Genomic DNA, 12402 nt, shown 5'->3' with positions numbered 1-12402 from the left:
AATGAAACAAAAGTAAGAGGCACCACTTATCAAGCACCCACGACATGCCAGGTACTTTTCTGGGCGCCTCACATATAATGTTTCTAAGACTTAGAATAACCCAGAAAGGTCAGTATGATTATAAATAAATCTGTCATTTTTCCACCGAAACTACTTCTCCGTTAGACTTCCCTTTCTGCATAAATGGTGCCACCATCCACGTAGCTTCTCAGTCTAGACATATGGGAGCCCTCCTTTTTTCTGATGTCCCTCTTAGAATCAATCACAATGCTTTATTAATTCTACCCCAGAAAAGCTCTTGAAGCTGCTTCCTTCTCTTTAATTTCATTCTCACTTTGTTCAAGCCACCCTTGTGTTTCACATGGATTATTTAAGCAGCCTCCTGTCTGGTCTTTCTGCCTCTGGTCTTGTTCCCCTTCAGTCTTAGTCTCCATCCTTCAGCTGAAATACATCAGCGCTGCCTCGTTGTCCGCAAGGTAAACTTCAAACCACTTCACCCAGCTCACAGGCCCTCCATGATGAATCTCCTGCCCACCCCCTCTGGTCTTGTCTCTCTCCACTACCACTGCCCACCTTGTCCCAAGCACAATAAACAACTTTCCATTATCAACAGCTCCCCTTCCCCCACCTTCTTGTATGTAAGCCTTCCTTAGGTGAGTCACTTTGCATGGGATATACTCCCTTCTGCTTCTTCACCTGGCTGACAACTGCTCATCTATCAGGTGTCAGTTTAGAACCCGTTACCTCTAGGGAGTCTTTATTTAGTATGTCAGTGACTCTGGGACACATGCCCCTTCTTGTCTTCCCATAACACCCTCATTTTCCCTTCTTATTGCAATAACATCACTGTATTAGAAGTGGATGCCTTCTCTTAAATCTGTAGTCTCCCTGAAAGCAGACATGGTGTTCCATTTATGAGTGTACTCACGTGTACTTGCATTGTGCCTGACACATAGTAGGTACTCAGTGAATATTTGTTGAATAAATGAATGAATGAATGAAGAAATGTTGAATCATAGAATCTGTAAAACTTGTTCAAGGTCGCAAACTGGTAGAGGTTGTATTCAAACCCTGGTTTGTCTGGCTTTAATGTTCCTGTCCTTTCAAATCCACCCCTCACCTCTCTAAAAAAAAATCATACAAAAGGTTAAAAGGTGTTTTAGGCTTGTCCAGAGACTGCAGCTTTCTTCAGTGGTCCGTCAACAAAACTGCAGGAAGTTCTTATGCAAAATTGAGAGAGTAGAGTATTCCAGACCAACTGATAAACAGAAAATACATAATTTCAAAAATAACACAGATGGCAAACTTGATCAACAGCCATGAAATACTATAAAATTTAACCACCAGTAAATAGTTATCATAATACTTCTCCCTTAAAAAAATGAAAAGTTTTGATATTTTAAAAGCATAATCTAAGTCAGGGGTCAGCAAACTATGACCTGTGGGCCAAATCTGGGCCCCCACTCCCTGTTTTCTATGCAGCCATGAGCTATAAATGCTTTTTACATTTTCCTAATGGTTGGGAAAAAATGGAAGAGGAGTAATATTTTGTGACACATGGAAATTATATAAAATGCAAATTTCAGTGTCCATAAACAAAGTTTTATTGGAACACAGCTGCACTCATTCTTATACATATTCTTATACGTATGGTTGCTTTGGAGCTACAATGACAAACTTTAGTAGTTGTGACAGAGACCATAAGGCCTGCAAAGCTGAAAATATTTACTATCTGTCCTTTTACAGAAGAGTTTGCTAACTCCTGTTCTAAGTAGCTATTTTTTAGTTTGTTTTTTTTTTAACCCCTATGCTCTGAGGTAGGCAAGACAAGGACTGTCACCCTCACATGCCAGTAAAAGAAATGGAAGCCTTGAGAGAAGAGATGACTTACATGTTCCCACTTGGTCCCCTTCAGCAGCCTCTTAGGTGCTCTCCCTTTCTGTAGTCTTCTCCTTGCCTTAGTCTTCCTTCTCTGATGCATTTTCTAAACTATAACTAGGGTGTCCTTCCCCAAAAAGGCAGTCTGCTTAAGTACCTCCAGAAGTTCCACTATCTAAAGACAATGCTTTTACATGCACATACACGCACGCGCGCACACACACACACACACACACAGTGGGGCTACACAGAGTCCTGGGTGGCCCCTGATCACTCCTAACCTCATCTGGTCACACTGGCCTGCTAGTCATCATTGCTTTGCCTTGTCCCATTTAAATTCAGTGGCATGCTCTCTTGCCTTCAGTGATTTGCATACCTATTCCCTTGGCTTACTTGACTTGCTTTCCAACCTTGTTCAACACGGTAATTGTCACTCTTCTTTCAAACCTTATCTTAGTATTCTGAAATAGGATACCCTAAGTTGATTTATGTCTCCCTTCTTGCCCACCAGGGACATCCTGATTTTGCATTGACCACAGCCCTTATTGGACTTATATTTATTGGTTAGTTTTCCCATGAGCTACTATTTGTTGAGTGTTTCTTATGAGCCAGGTATCATATTAAGTACTTTTGATACATTTGCTCATGAAATTCTTACATTAGCCCTGTGAAGTAAGTGATTTTACTTATTTATTTATTTATTTTTGAGAAGGGGTTTCATGCTTGTTGCCCAGGCTGGAGCGCAATGGCATGATCTCGGCTCACAGCAACCTCTACCTGCCAGGTTCAAGCGATTCTCCTGCCTCAGCCTCCCGAGTAGCTGAGATTACAGGCATGCGCCACCATGCCAAGCTAATTTTGTATTTTTAGTAGAGACAGGGCTTCTCCTGTTGGTCAGGCTGGTCTCGAACTCCTGTCCTCAGGTGATCCACCCGCCTTGGTCTTCCAAAGTGCTAGGATTACAGGTGTGAGCCACTGCACCTGGCCGTAAGTGGTGTTATTGTCATTGGTTTATAGGTGGGGAAACAGAGACACAGAGTAGTTTAGTACCTTTTCCTACCTAGAATCAAACACCATCCAAATCTAAAGATGATGTTTTCAACCACTAGGGAATGTGGGATTACATATTAATACTAAGTTGTACTCAATACATGCTTACTGAAAAGTAAATGAATACATGAAAGTCTGATTTGGTATTTTTCACTCAATAGCTGTGTCATGTGGAAAATTACATACATTTCTAAATTTTAGTTTCTCCACTTGTCAAGTGGAGGTAATAATTATCTCATGAAGTCATTTTGAGGATCAAATGGAAAAGAGTTAAAGCCTTAGTTGGGTTGGTAGGCCTAGAGGAGGTGCCTCCCCACTCCACCCTCTGGGTCTACAACCCATGCTGTGCAGAGCAGTAATGCTGAGCTCCCTGGGGTAGGAACAGAGGGACAGCTGGATAAGTGCAGGAAGGGGGAGAGATTTTTCTAGTTGGTAGGCAGCATATAGTGGGATGGATCATGGATCTCAGCCAAACACAAAAGAAGGTAGAAACAGAAAAAGGTCCTATTTACGTATATGGTTCTAGAGATGTCTCATGTTTACCAGTGTCTGGTCCATCTCTCTTTGGGCACAGGAAAGAGTTCCTGTCAACTTACAGTTGTGCTGTTATCATATGACTAACTCTCATCAAGGCCATGTAAGTGGAAGTGGCGTGAGTCATTTCCAAGTGACATATTTAAGATCCAAGTTACCACTTCTATGCTTTCTCTTCCCCTGCTGAGGGGTTCTTTGAGACCACATATAATCTAGATGGCATAGCAACAAATATGCCTTCGTGGTATTAAGCTCCTGGGAGTTGGGTATTAGCTTGTCATGGCAGCAAAGCCTAGCCTAGCCTGACTAATCCGGTTGGAGAAGAGGTAGAGGTCTCTTGCTTTCTCCTGTATCACCTGGTCCCCTGACCACATCAGGTTTTACTTGAGGATTCATTACCCTTCTCTCTTTACTGTTTCCAGGCCCTGTTCAGTGTGTGTGTGTGTGTGTGTGTGTGTGTGTGTGTGTGTGTCAGCCTGCAAAGAAGGAGCTCAGAATGCTGAATGCCTCAGACTTCCCTTCTGACTCTTGTCCCTTCTAAAGCAATCATTGTTGAGTGCAGAGAGATGCTGCTGGGCTGCAGATGGCCCTGGAGCAGACAACCCTGAAGACAAACTAATTTCTCGGTTTATTAGCTTCAATATGTTGTAGAAGTGAAGAAAGTCGAGGATTTCTTGGGCCACCTCACCTTCTGCTCCAGGACTTAGCTTGAATACTCCTGGAGACAGGCCAAAGACCATCATATGCTAAATATTCTATTATCAATTATTACTAGAAAAGAGGCATGGGAAGAGGTTAACAAATAGGTAGGACACAGAGCATCCTGTCAGTGGTCCAGGAATCTCACCTGTCTATGGTATTAATAAGATTCGAAGTGGTACGATGGAATCAGATCTGATTTCCAATTCAGAGGAAAGTTGAGTTCTTTATTTAACCCCTTGAGTCTATTTGGCCCATCGTTAAGTAATAACGATGACCGCTATTTATTTAGTGTGTCCTAAATGCCGGGTTTTACTTCTATCATCACACTGCAGCCTTGTGTCAGCACACAAAGCCCTGTGACTGGCACACAATAGGTGGTTAATTTTTGCAATCCCCTTTTAATCTCCCTTCAAACATTACATTGAGATTCCATCAATGGGGTTTAAAATCTCCAATGAGCTTTGTTCTCTTTATTTATAACCTCTGTCTCCTGCCTACCCCAAATGTGTTCCTTCCCTGACTCCCAATTGTAAAAGTCCCCATTTTCCCTTTAGAAGATGCAACTGCTTTGCAATAACAGACTTGTGATCAAGTCAGCTCAGGTATCTCAGATCTTGAGTAGATAATTCTTATTTCTAATTGAGAAAGATGGATTGGAACTCCCAAGGTACATGCTTGAATGGCAAGAGTTAGTCCTCACTTGTTTTTCTGAACTCTGTCACACCAGCTGTTGTCTTCCTGAGTGGGGTGTGGAAGTGGGGTATGGAAAGGGTGTGTGTGGTGGGGGAAGTTCGAGCACATCTAGAGAGTAGCTAAGAGGGAAAGCAAAAGGTGAGAGAGATGTGCCAGCTGTTGTAGCAAGAAAAATATTAAAGAAAGGGTTGGGATATTTAAAGGTCATCTGTAGGCTATTTTATGTGTACTTGTGAGATAGTTCTCTTCCTCCATCTTTTTGCAAAACCTTTAGGAAAATCCGTATTTTTCCATTGACATTTTAGGACCTAGAAGACAGTAGGTGAGAGCAAAGGGGGACACAAGTCAAGAAGAACTTGTTACACTCACGTAACTCTGAGGGTCCTAATCCTGGAAAATGTATCTCATGGGACTCAGCTTGGGAAGAATAGCATTGCCCTGCCCAAACCCTCCAGCCACACAGTCTGAGCTTTCACCTCCAAAAGTTTGACAAGATGTATAAAGACTGAACAACAATCAAGAGTTTTCCAATAGACTATCTCACTGGAGTCTTTCCTCTCACAAGTGATTCCCCATTATGACCTCTACCCTGGTTGCTCTAGCTAGATTTGGACATGCTGTGCTCCTGGGTCCCTCCCGAAATTGCTGGGCAGGTAATGAAGAAAGGACAGTGTCACAGTCAAGGCTAGAAAAGGGATGACCACAATCCTATACATGTCCATAAAAGAATACTATTGCTGTGCAGGATCTCATCTAGAGACAACAACCTATCAATGGAAAGGTCAAGTGCTGAAAAGTGAGGCCAACATCACTCCTGTCCCCTCTCAGTTTCTTCACTTTGGATCTGGCCAGTAACCATTTGACAAATGGCTGATTTGTAGAAATGTACAAGCAGTGACTAGAGTCTGGGCTTTGGCTTTTTCCTTAGAGAACCGAAGAGAGGATCTGTGCTGAGTAGGTCTGGGTCTCCAAGTCCCACATTAGAGACTCAGAAAGTAAGGAAGAAAAAAATAAGGACACATACATATATATAAAATATATTTTATATATAATTATATATTATGTTCATGAATACTCAGTAGAAAGGACTACTGATCTCAGGCTTAAAAGTTAAGGGACAGATTTGTAGATTTTAACTGACTTGTCCAAGGTCTAACAGCTAAATTTTGGGGGACAGGATTTGAATCCAGGTGTTTCTAGTTTCCAATTATTCCATGCAACCTCTCAAGGAAGCTTTTTGTATAAAACAGAATCTTCCACATAGGCTTGTATCAATGGGAGTGGGCATTGCCTGCTGATAGCAGAGGATTCTCACACCACCTGTGGCTGTGATTCTGTGGATAAACAAGGCATGGACACATCACTGCTCCTCTGGGCCCCAGTCTTAGCATCTGTAAAATGAGAGCATCTCACTGAAAAATGGCTATGTAGTGTCCCTGCTGGTCCCTGCAGGAGTGAGAATTCATTATGGAGAGAGGAGAGGAAAATGCCGGTGAAATGCTTTACCTCAGGCTTAGCTCTTATGAAAAGAAGGCATGTTTACAAAAGACCAGCGCCCAAACCTCTTGCCTATCACTGTTGGAACAATGGCGTTAGTCCATAGCTGCTACCAAGCAGAACAAAACTACTGGTGACACTGGCCCCTCATCCCATGCTTCATTATTCTGGAGTTCAGCTTTCAGCACCCACTCCAAGGGGGTTGTTTTAATGGGATCGTTAGAGAGTGTTTACTAGATTAAAACTGTGGCTGTCTTCTGCAAAGCAACTCTGCAAATGGCTTTATGGGTTTCCGGGTTTATTTTGTCTCAATGACTCGGCTCAGTTTGCAAATCAAATCAAAGCTGATTTTTCTAACTGCCACTCGGGCGCACCCAGCGGGAGTCTGCAGAGCCAGCTGTGTTCCCTTGACGGCTGGCGCCAGAGACAAGACAGGAGTGCTGCTGCCTGCTGGCAGCCAGAGTGCTTCCACCCAATGGAAAGAAGCAAGCATGCACCTTCCTGACCCTAACCAAGGCAGGAGGAACAGGTCAGAGGAAGCAAATGTCATTTTCTGGAAGGAGAAATGGTAGACAGAATCCATTTGACTTCAAGAACTGATGGGCAGGAAAATAATAGGGAGCCAGTTTGGACTCATAACACAGAAGCCCTCTCAAACTGACGTGTCCAAAGTGTGAAGCAGCTCTATGGTGGGTAGAGAGATCCCTATCACAGCAGGAACAGAAACAGAGACTGGCTGGCCTTCTTGTTAGTGCGGATTGCAGATCCCATAGTGGACCCTTTACCTCTGTCACTTTTACTCCTACCCTTTAAGAGAACAATCCTGACGTGTAACTTGCATTTGAAAAAAATGAAGCCATGGAAGAATAATGACCTGTCAGTCATCCACTCATCCATCCATTTATCCATCCATCCATCCATCCATCCATCCATCCATCCATCCATCCACCCACCCATCCATTTGTTCATCCAATGCATTTCATTGAGTACCAGTATATGCTAAGATCTGGGAATAATACAACAGTGCTCAAAATAAGCACAGTCTTTGCACTTACGTCACGTAGAGTCTAGCAGGGAGATAGACATTAAACATGTAAGCAGACGATATATATATATACACACACACATATACATATATATATGTATTTGTAAGTTGTGATGAGTGCTATGAAAGAAAAGTACAGGGTTTAGTGAGAGTGGAAAGTTGGGGATATACATTAAAATAGAGGTCAGGATGGTCTTCTGAGGATATAAGGTTTAAGATGCCATCTTAAAGATACTTATCTGTTAAGATATTTATCTGTTAAGGAGACACATATGGAAGCCAAAGCATTTCAGAGAGAGAGCAAGATGAGCAAAGGCCCCAAGCTTGGGAGGAGTTTGATGTGCCTGAAGAACTGAAAGAAGACCAGCATGCCAGAGTGTAATAAAATAATAAAAGGATAGAAGCTTAGAGGAGGCTGGAGAGAGGAAGGGGTCAGATCATGCAGACAAGACTGGTGGGGTAAGGCCTGTGGGTAAGAAAAAGTAGCAAAATGAACAGATGAGTGCAGGAAGGGAGTCACGGGGAGAATTAGGAAGACAGAACATCAATGGGTAAGAGAACTTGGATGGAACTGGGCATCAGTTTCTCAAAGGGGGATTGACCAATGTAGTTCTAGAATTGAACGACTAGGTCAGAAACAATTTTCCCTCGGCCTGCTCTGTCTCAGCCAGAGGACATGAATTGAGATACTTGGGTACCTCCTTTAGCAGCTGCAGTCTGGGGCATATTCTACCAGATGGGATAATGTACCTCCCATGGGAAGGGTTATTTTCTCTCTACTTGAGCATTAGCACCTCTGAAGTCTAAGTCCCTACCCCAAGCTTCCACATGCTCCATTTTCTCAAGGATCACCTTGAGCACCTGTGGCTAACATCTTCAATCTGCTGCCTATGTTGAGCCCATCCCTCATCTTCCAAAGGAAGGCTATACACTGTTAATGGTTCTAAATGATTCCCCTGCTCACTCGCCCTTTCTAACATTTCCTGTTTTAATGATAAGAACAAAACCTGATTTTTAAATTGCTCTTTTTTGCTCTGTGGCTTTCTATTGTCTTCCTTTCAGAGTCTGAATAATAGTTTTAAATCCAAACCATCACTTAATGCCTGTTTACCTACTGGCTGCAGTTTTCTCTCTATGGCTCTGATCAGATCGATTCCCAGGTCTAGAGTGTATCAAGCAAAGTGCTCAAAATGTCTTTTAGCTCTTATATTCAAGGCAATTCCCTTGCTTTTTGCTACCCTAATCAAATGTCCTTATTGGATTAGGTGGTAGTAACCTCATAAAAAGGGGAATTTTGAACACAGTCAAGCACACAAGGAGAATGTCATGTGATGGTAAGGCAGTGATCAGAGTGGTGCTTCCAAAAGCCAAGAAATGCCAAAGATTTGCCAGCAAACCACCAGAAGCTAAGAGACACACATAGAACAGATTCTTCCTCACAATACTCAGAAGGAACAAATTATGCAGACACCTTGATTTCAGACTTTGGACCTCCAGAACTATGAGAAAATAAATTTGTGTTATGTAAGCCAACCAATTTGTAGGACTTTGTTACAGTAGCCACAGGAAACTAATACAGGTCCATTACTTTGCAACCCTCCAAGCTGGGCAGTACTAAATTAGATCGAGTTACTAGTAGCAACGTTACAGAAAGGAAAGGGTTGGAGACACACGCTGGAGCCAGGTGTGTGTCTAATATTCTTGTGTAAGGGGCACTAGGCTTGGGGTCAAGTTAGAATGATACTGAATGAGTGCTTAGGGCTGTTACAACTGGCAACCATCTGGTCATAGACACTGGCTGGACTCTCTGGGGTCAGGGACCAGACAGCAGCAAGTTGCTTCATCACCAGAGTACTGGCCTCGAGTCTGACATATGAACCTCAGGGTCTGGATGCCTTCCATTAGACCCATGAAGCAGATGCCATGATGACAGAGAGAGGGAAGAGCCTTGGGGGAGACTGATGACCCATCTCTGGGACTTTGTATCCTTCCAAAGTCTGTGGGATTCTCAGTATCTTCCTCTGTTAAAAAGAATACTGTTTTCAGCAAGTCTGCCTAGAGGAAATTTGATCCAGGTGGTCAGGAAGGGATGGGATAAACAGAATATTGATTCCCAGCTTTAGGTTCTTGATACAAACTCCTCACAGGCAGTAGACAGATTTATAATAGATAGGGTTTGCCTTTAATCAACCCTGGATACTCTAAGCATAGTACCAGGCACCAAGTAGACACTCATCAAACACAGGTCTGCTTCCCTTTGTCCTACGCTCCCCAAGCATCCTTCTAACCTGATGTGGTGAGACGGGATAACTGAACAGTGTCCAACTGGCATTCTGTACTATCTGGTTCTCTGCCCCATTCCCAAGTGCCACTGGAGCCCCATTTCTTTGGGCTCAAGTGTTGGATCTCACCGAATTAGAAAACCAGGATGTGGATGCTCAGATTCCCCAATAGGCTGACCTCTCAGAAGCCTGCCTGGGCTTGGACAGCCGGGCATTCACACTCATTCATGCATTCCTGTCCTTTCACACATGCTCACTTTACCTGCATACACACTCCATTCACTTAAGGAAAGATGGCAAAAGATGGTAACCTAAAGCTCAGGCAAGAGGGGAAGCCCTTATGCTAAGGAGAGGGAGAGAACTCTTCTGTCTGGTTCTTTAAATGTCACTGCAATTCTCTTGCACATCAGCAATGCAACTCTAGAGAAGCCCAGCAGGGTGGGCTTCTATGCCTCTGAGGACTGCAGTCCTGAAGTTTTCAGGAGAGTATAGTTTTAGAGATTCTCCCACTGTCCCCGTATGTTCCTACTGCTTGTCAGGCCTCATGTTTTCAATTCTCAGTTCAGAAATTATGACCCAGGCAGCTACCCTTTCATAGAGCTTACATCCCAGAGGGTGTCCTTAGAATCCCACCTACCCCATGGAGTGCAGATCCATTGCATCCATCTCTCCTGGTCTATGAGTCAAAAGCCACTGAGGAGCCATAGAGCATACCACAGTGAAGGAGGTTTGTCTGTGAATTTCCTTCCCGCTACAGCTGCTTTAAAGCAGGCTGCAGACACCCAGCTGTCCCGACTGCTGTCTAGAGCCCTAGTGCTACCCAATTGATGGTGCTCTTCCTTCTACATTATCTGTTTTCTTCAGTGGAAAAGTCTGCCAAGACCTGTGATTTGTGTCACTTTTGTTTGCAGGCCATCAATTCTCCTTGCCTCGCAGAGAGTATTTTATCTCTTTCCATCCAGGAGCCTGAGTTCCTGAGAGGGAACAAGTTAGGGACATGCCACCCTCTGTGACTTATGTGAAATCGGGGTGACTTCTTATCACTGGAAGCCCTAGTGCTTCTGTTTTCTTCTTCCTCCTGCATCTTCTCTCTGGTGCTTAAATATTGGGTTGATTTTATTCAAAGTAATAAAAGTCATGCGTGATGGGTCTTGGTGCACATTTTGTCAAGTAGCTGTAGATTTTTTTCTCTCTTTTTCTCCCCACTCTGCCCACGTGTGTGTGTATGTTCCTCTGTGTGGTTTTGTCCATTGTGCATGTGTCTATATATTTACACACATACACATACATACTTGGGTCATCACTTTTGTCTGTACTTTACATCTAAGAGTATATACCTACTTATGTTTACAACTTTTATCTCCTTGGATTGGAAGCAGTCTATGAAACTATATATGCCATCAGTAAATTCAGGGAACAGAGTAGAATTGTCCAATTTTCGTGTGTGTGTATGGGGAGGTTTGCTGTTAAAAACATCAACTCTGTAACAAAAAGATAAATCTGATTTTTAACTATTCAACCCTGTAATAGGTTAAATGATAGCAAATGATTCATTGATTTTGTTTTTTAAAAAGAGTAATAAACAGAAACATGTACCAATTGAAAGAGCCAGGCAATTCAATTATAATTAGGAAAACAAAAGTGATGAGCCTGAACAATGCTGCCTTAGTTTTGGGGATAAGTGTTGAAAATGCCAACTACATAATAATGCAGCATTTGTCTTCTTATTACTAAAGGCCCCAGTGCTAATCACCTCATTTTTGAAAGCCGTGTACCAATTGAACGAAGTACAAAACTCAGTAGATGGGTCTAATAGACATGCTTTAAAAATACCCACATAAACATAGACCTAAATATAAGAAAAACATATATGAAAAGAATATTTGAGTAAATTTATATCCATCATTCCATTGATCAATGTACCAGTCCATCCTTTCATAGATTCATCCACCATCCATCCATTCAGTAAATATGTTTTAAACTTTTACTCTGTTTTACGCACTGCGCTACTAATATACACCCTAGAAGGTATGTTCTAGATGCAAATGACTCCAGTGAAAATAACAATTCTTTCTGGTTTTGAGTTATTGTTGCCTAACCTTTCTCTGTGTGGCTAGAAAGAAACACTTAAATGGTTGAAGAACAGGTGAAGACAGACAAGCAGATGCCAACGTACCTTTTGTAGCCAGACGAACACAGTTGATTTTGGTCTCCTGTGAACAACAAAAATGAGGTGGCAATTAATTAGCTGTGAATTATGTAAAATTATTATATAAAGACAAATACACATATATATTTGCATATATATGCATGCATATGTATTTTTAATTATAATTTTAAATTTGCCCTTTCCATTTTTTCCCCCATCGGATCACCTTTTAATTCCATTTTTTAATTTTTTTCTCAGGGTAGGTACATATGTTATTCAGTTCACTTCCTGGCTCCTACCATCTCATAAACCTCTTTCCCAGACAAAACCACTTTACAAACATATCAGATAATTCCCAGCACTCATCATCTTCAACAATAACACTTAGTGGGTACCTGGGGTATGCAGGTAAGTTAAGTTAAGTTGTTAAGTTGCATGAGTGAGCAGATGGAAGCAGGGCATCCTTGGGAAACTTTGTTACCAGCAATAATACATCTAGATGCATAGAATGAAGAGATACTTGGCAATAGTTCAGTCTATATGAAACATGCCAAACTCAAACTGCAAAGTTC

General features: G+C 42.3%; 1 protein-coding gene across 2 annotated transcripts in view; it reads right to left on the bottom strand.

Moving 5' to 3' along the window:
- PTPRT (protein tyrosine phosphatase, receptor type T) overlaps window positions 1–12402 on the bottom strand; it is a 1113081-nt gene that overhangs the window by 186230 nt on the left and 914449 nt on the right. For both annotated transcript variants that reach the window (XM_025399269.1, XM_025399270.1), the window contains exon 13: window positions 11858–11894. In XM_025399269.1, the coding sequence (XP_025255054.1) occupies window positions 11858–11894 (37 nt within the window). The remainder of the gene's footprint in view (window positions 1–11857; window positions 11895–12402) is intronic.

Source organism: Theropithecus gelada, chromosome 10 (genome assembly GCF_003255815.1).
Source record: "Theropithecus gelada isolate Dixy chromosome 10, Tgel_1.0, whole genome shotgun sequence".
NCBI lineage: Eukaryota > Metazoa > Chordata > Mammalia > Primates > Cercopithecidae > Theropithecus > Theropithecus gelada.
This window is presented reverse-complemented; position numbering and strand designations above follow the sequence as displayed.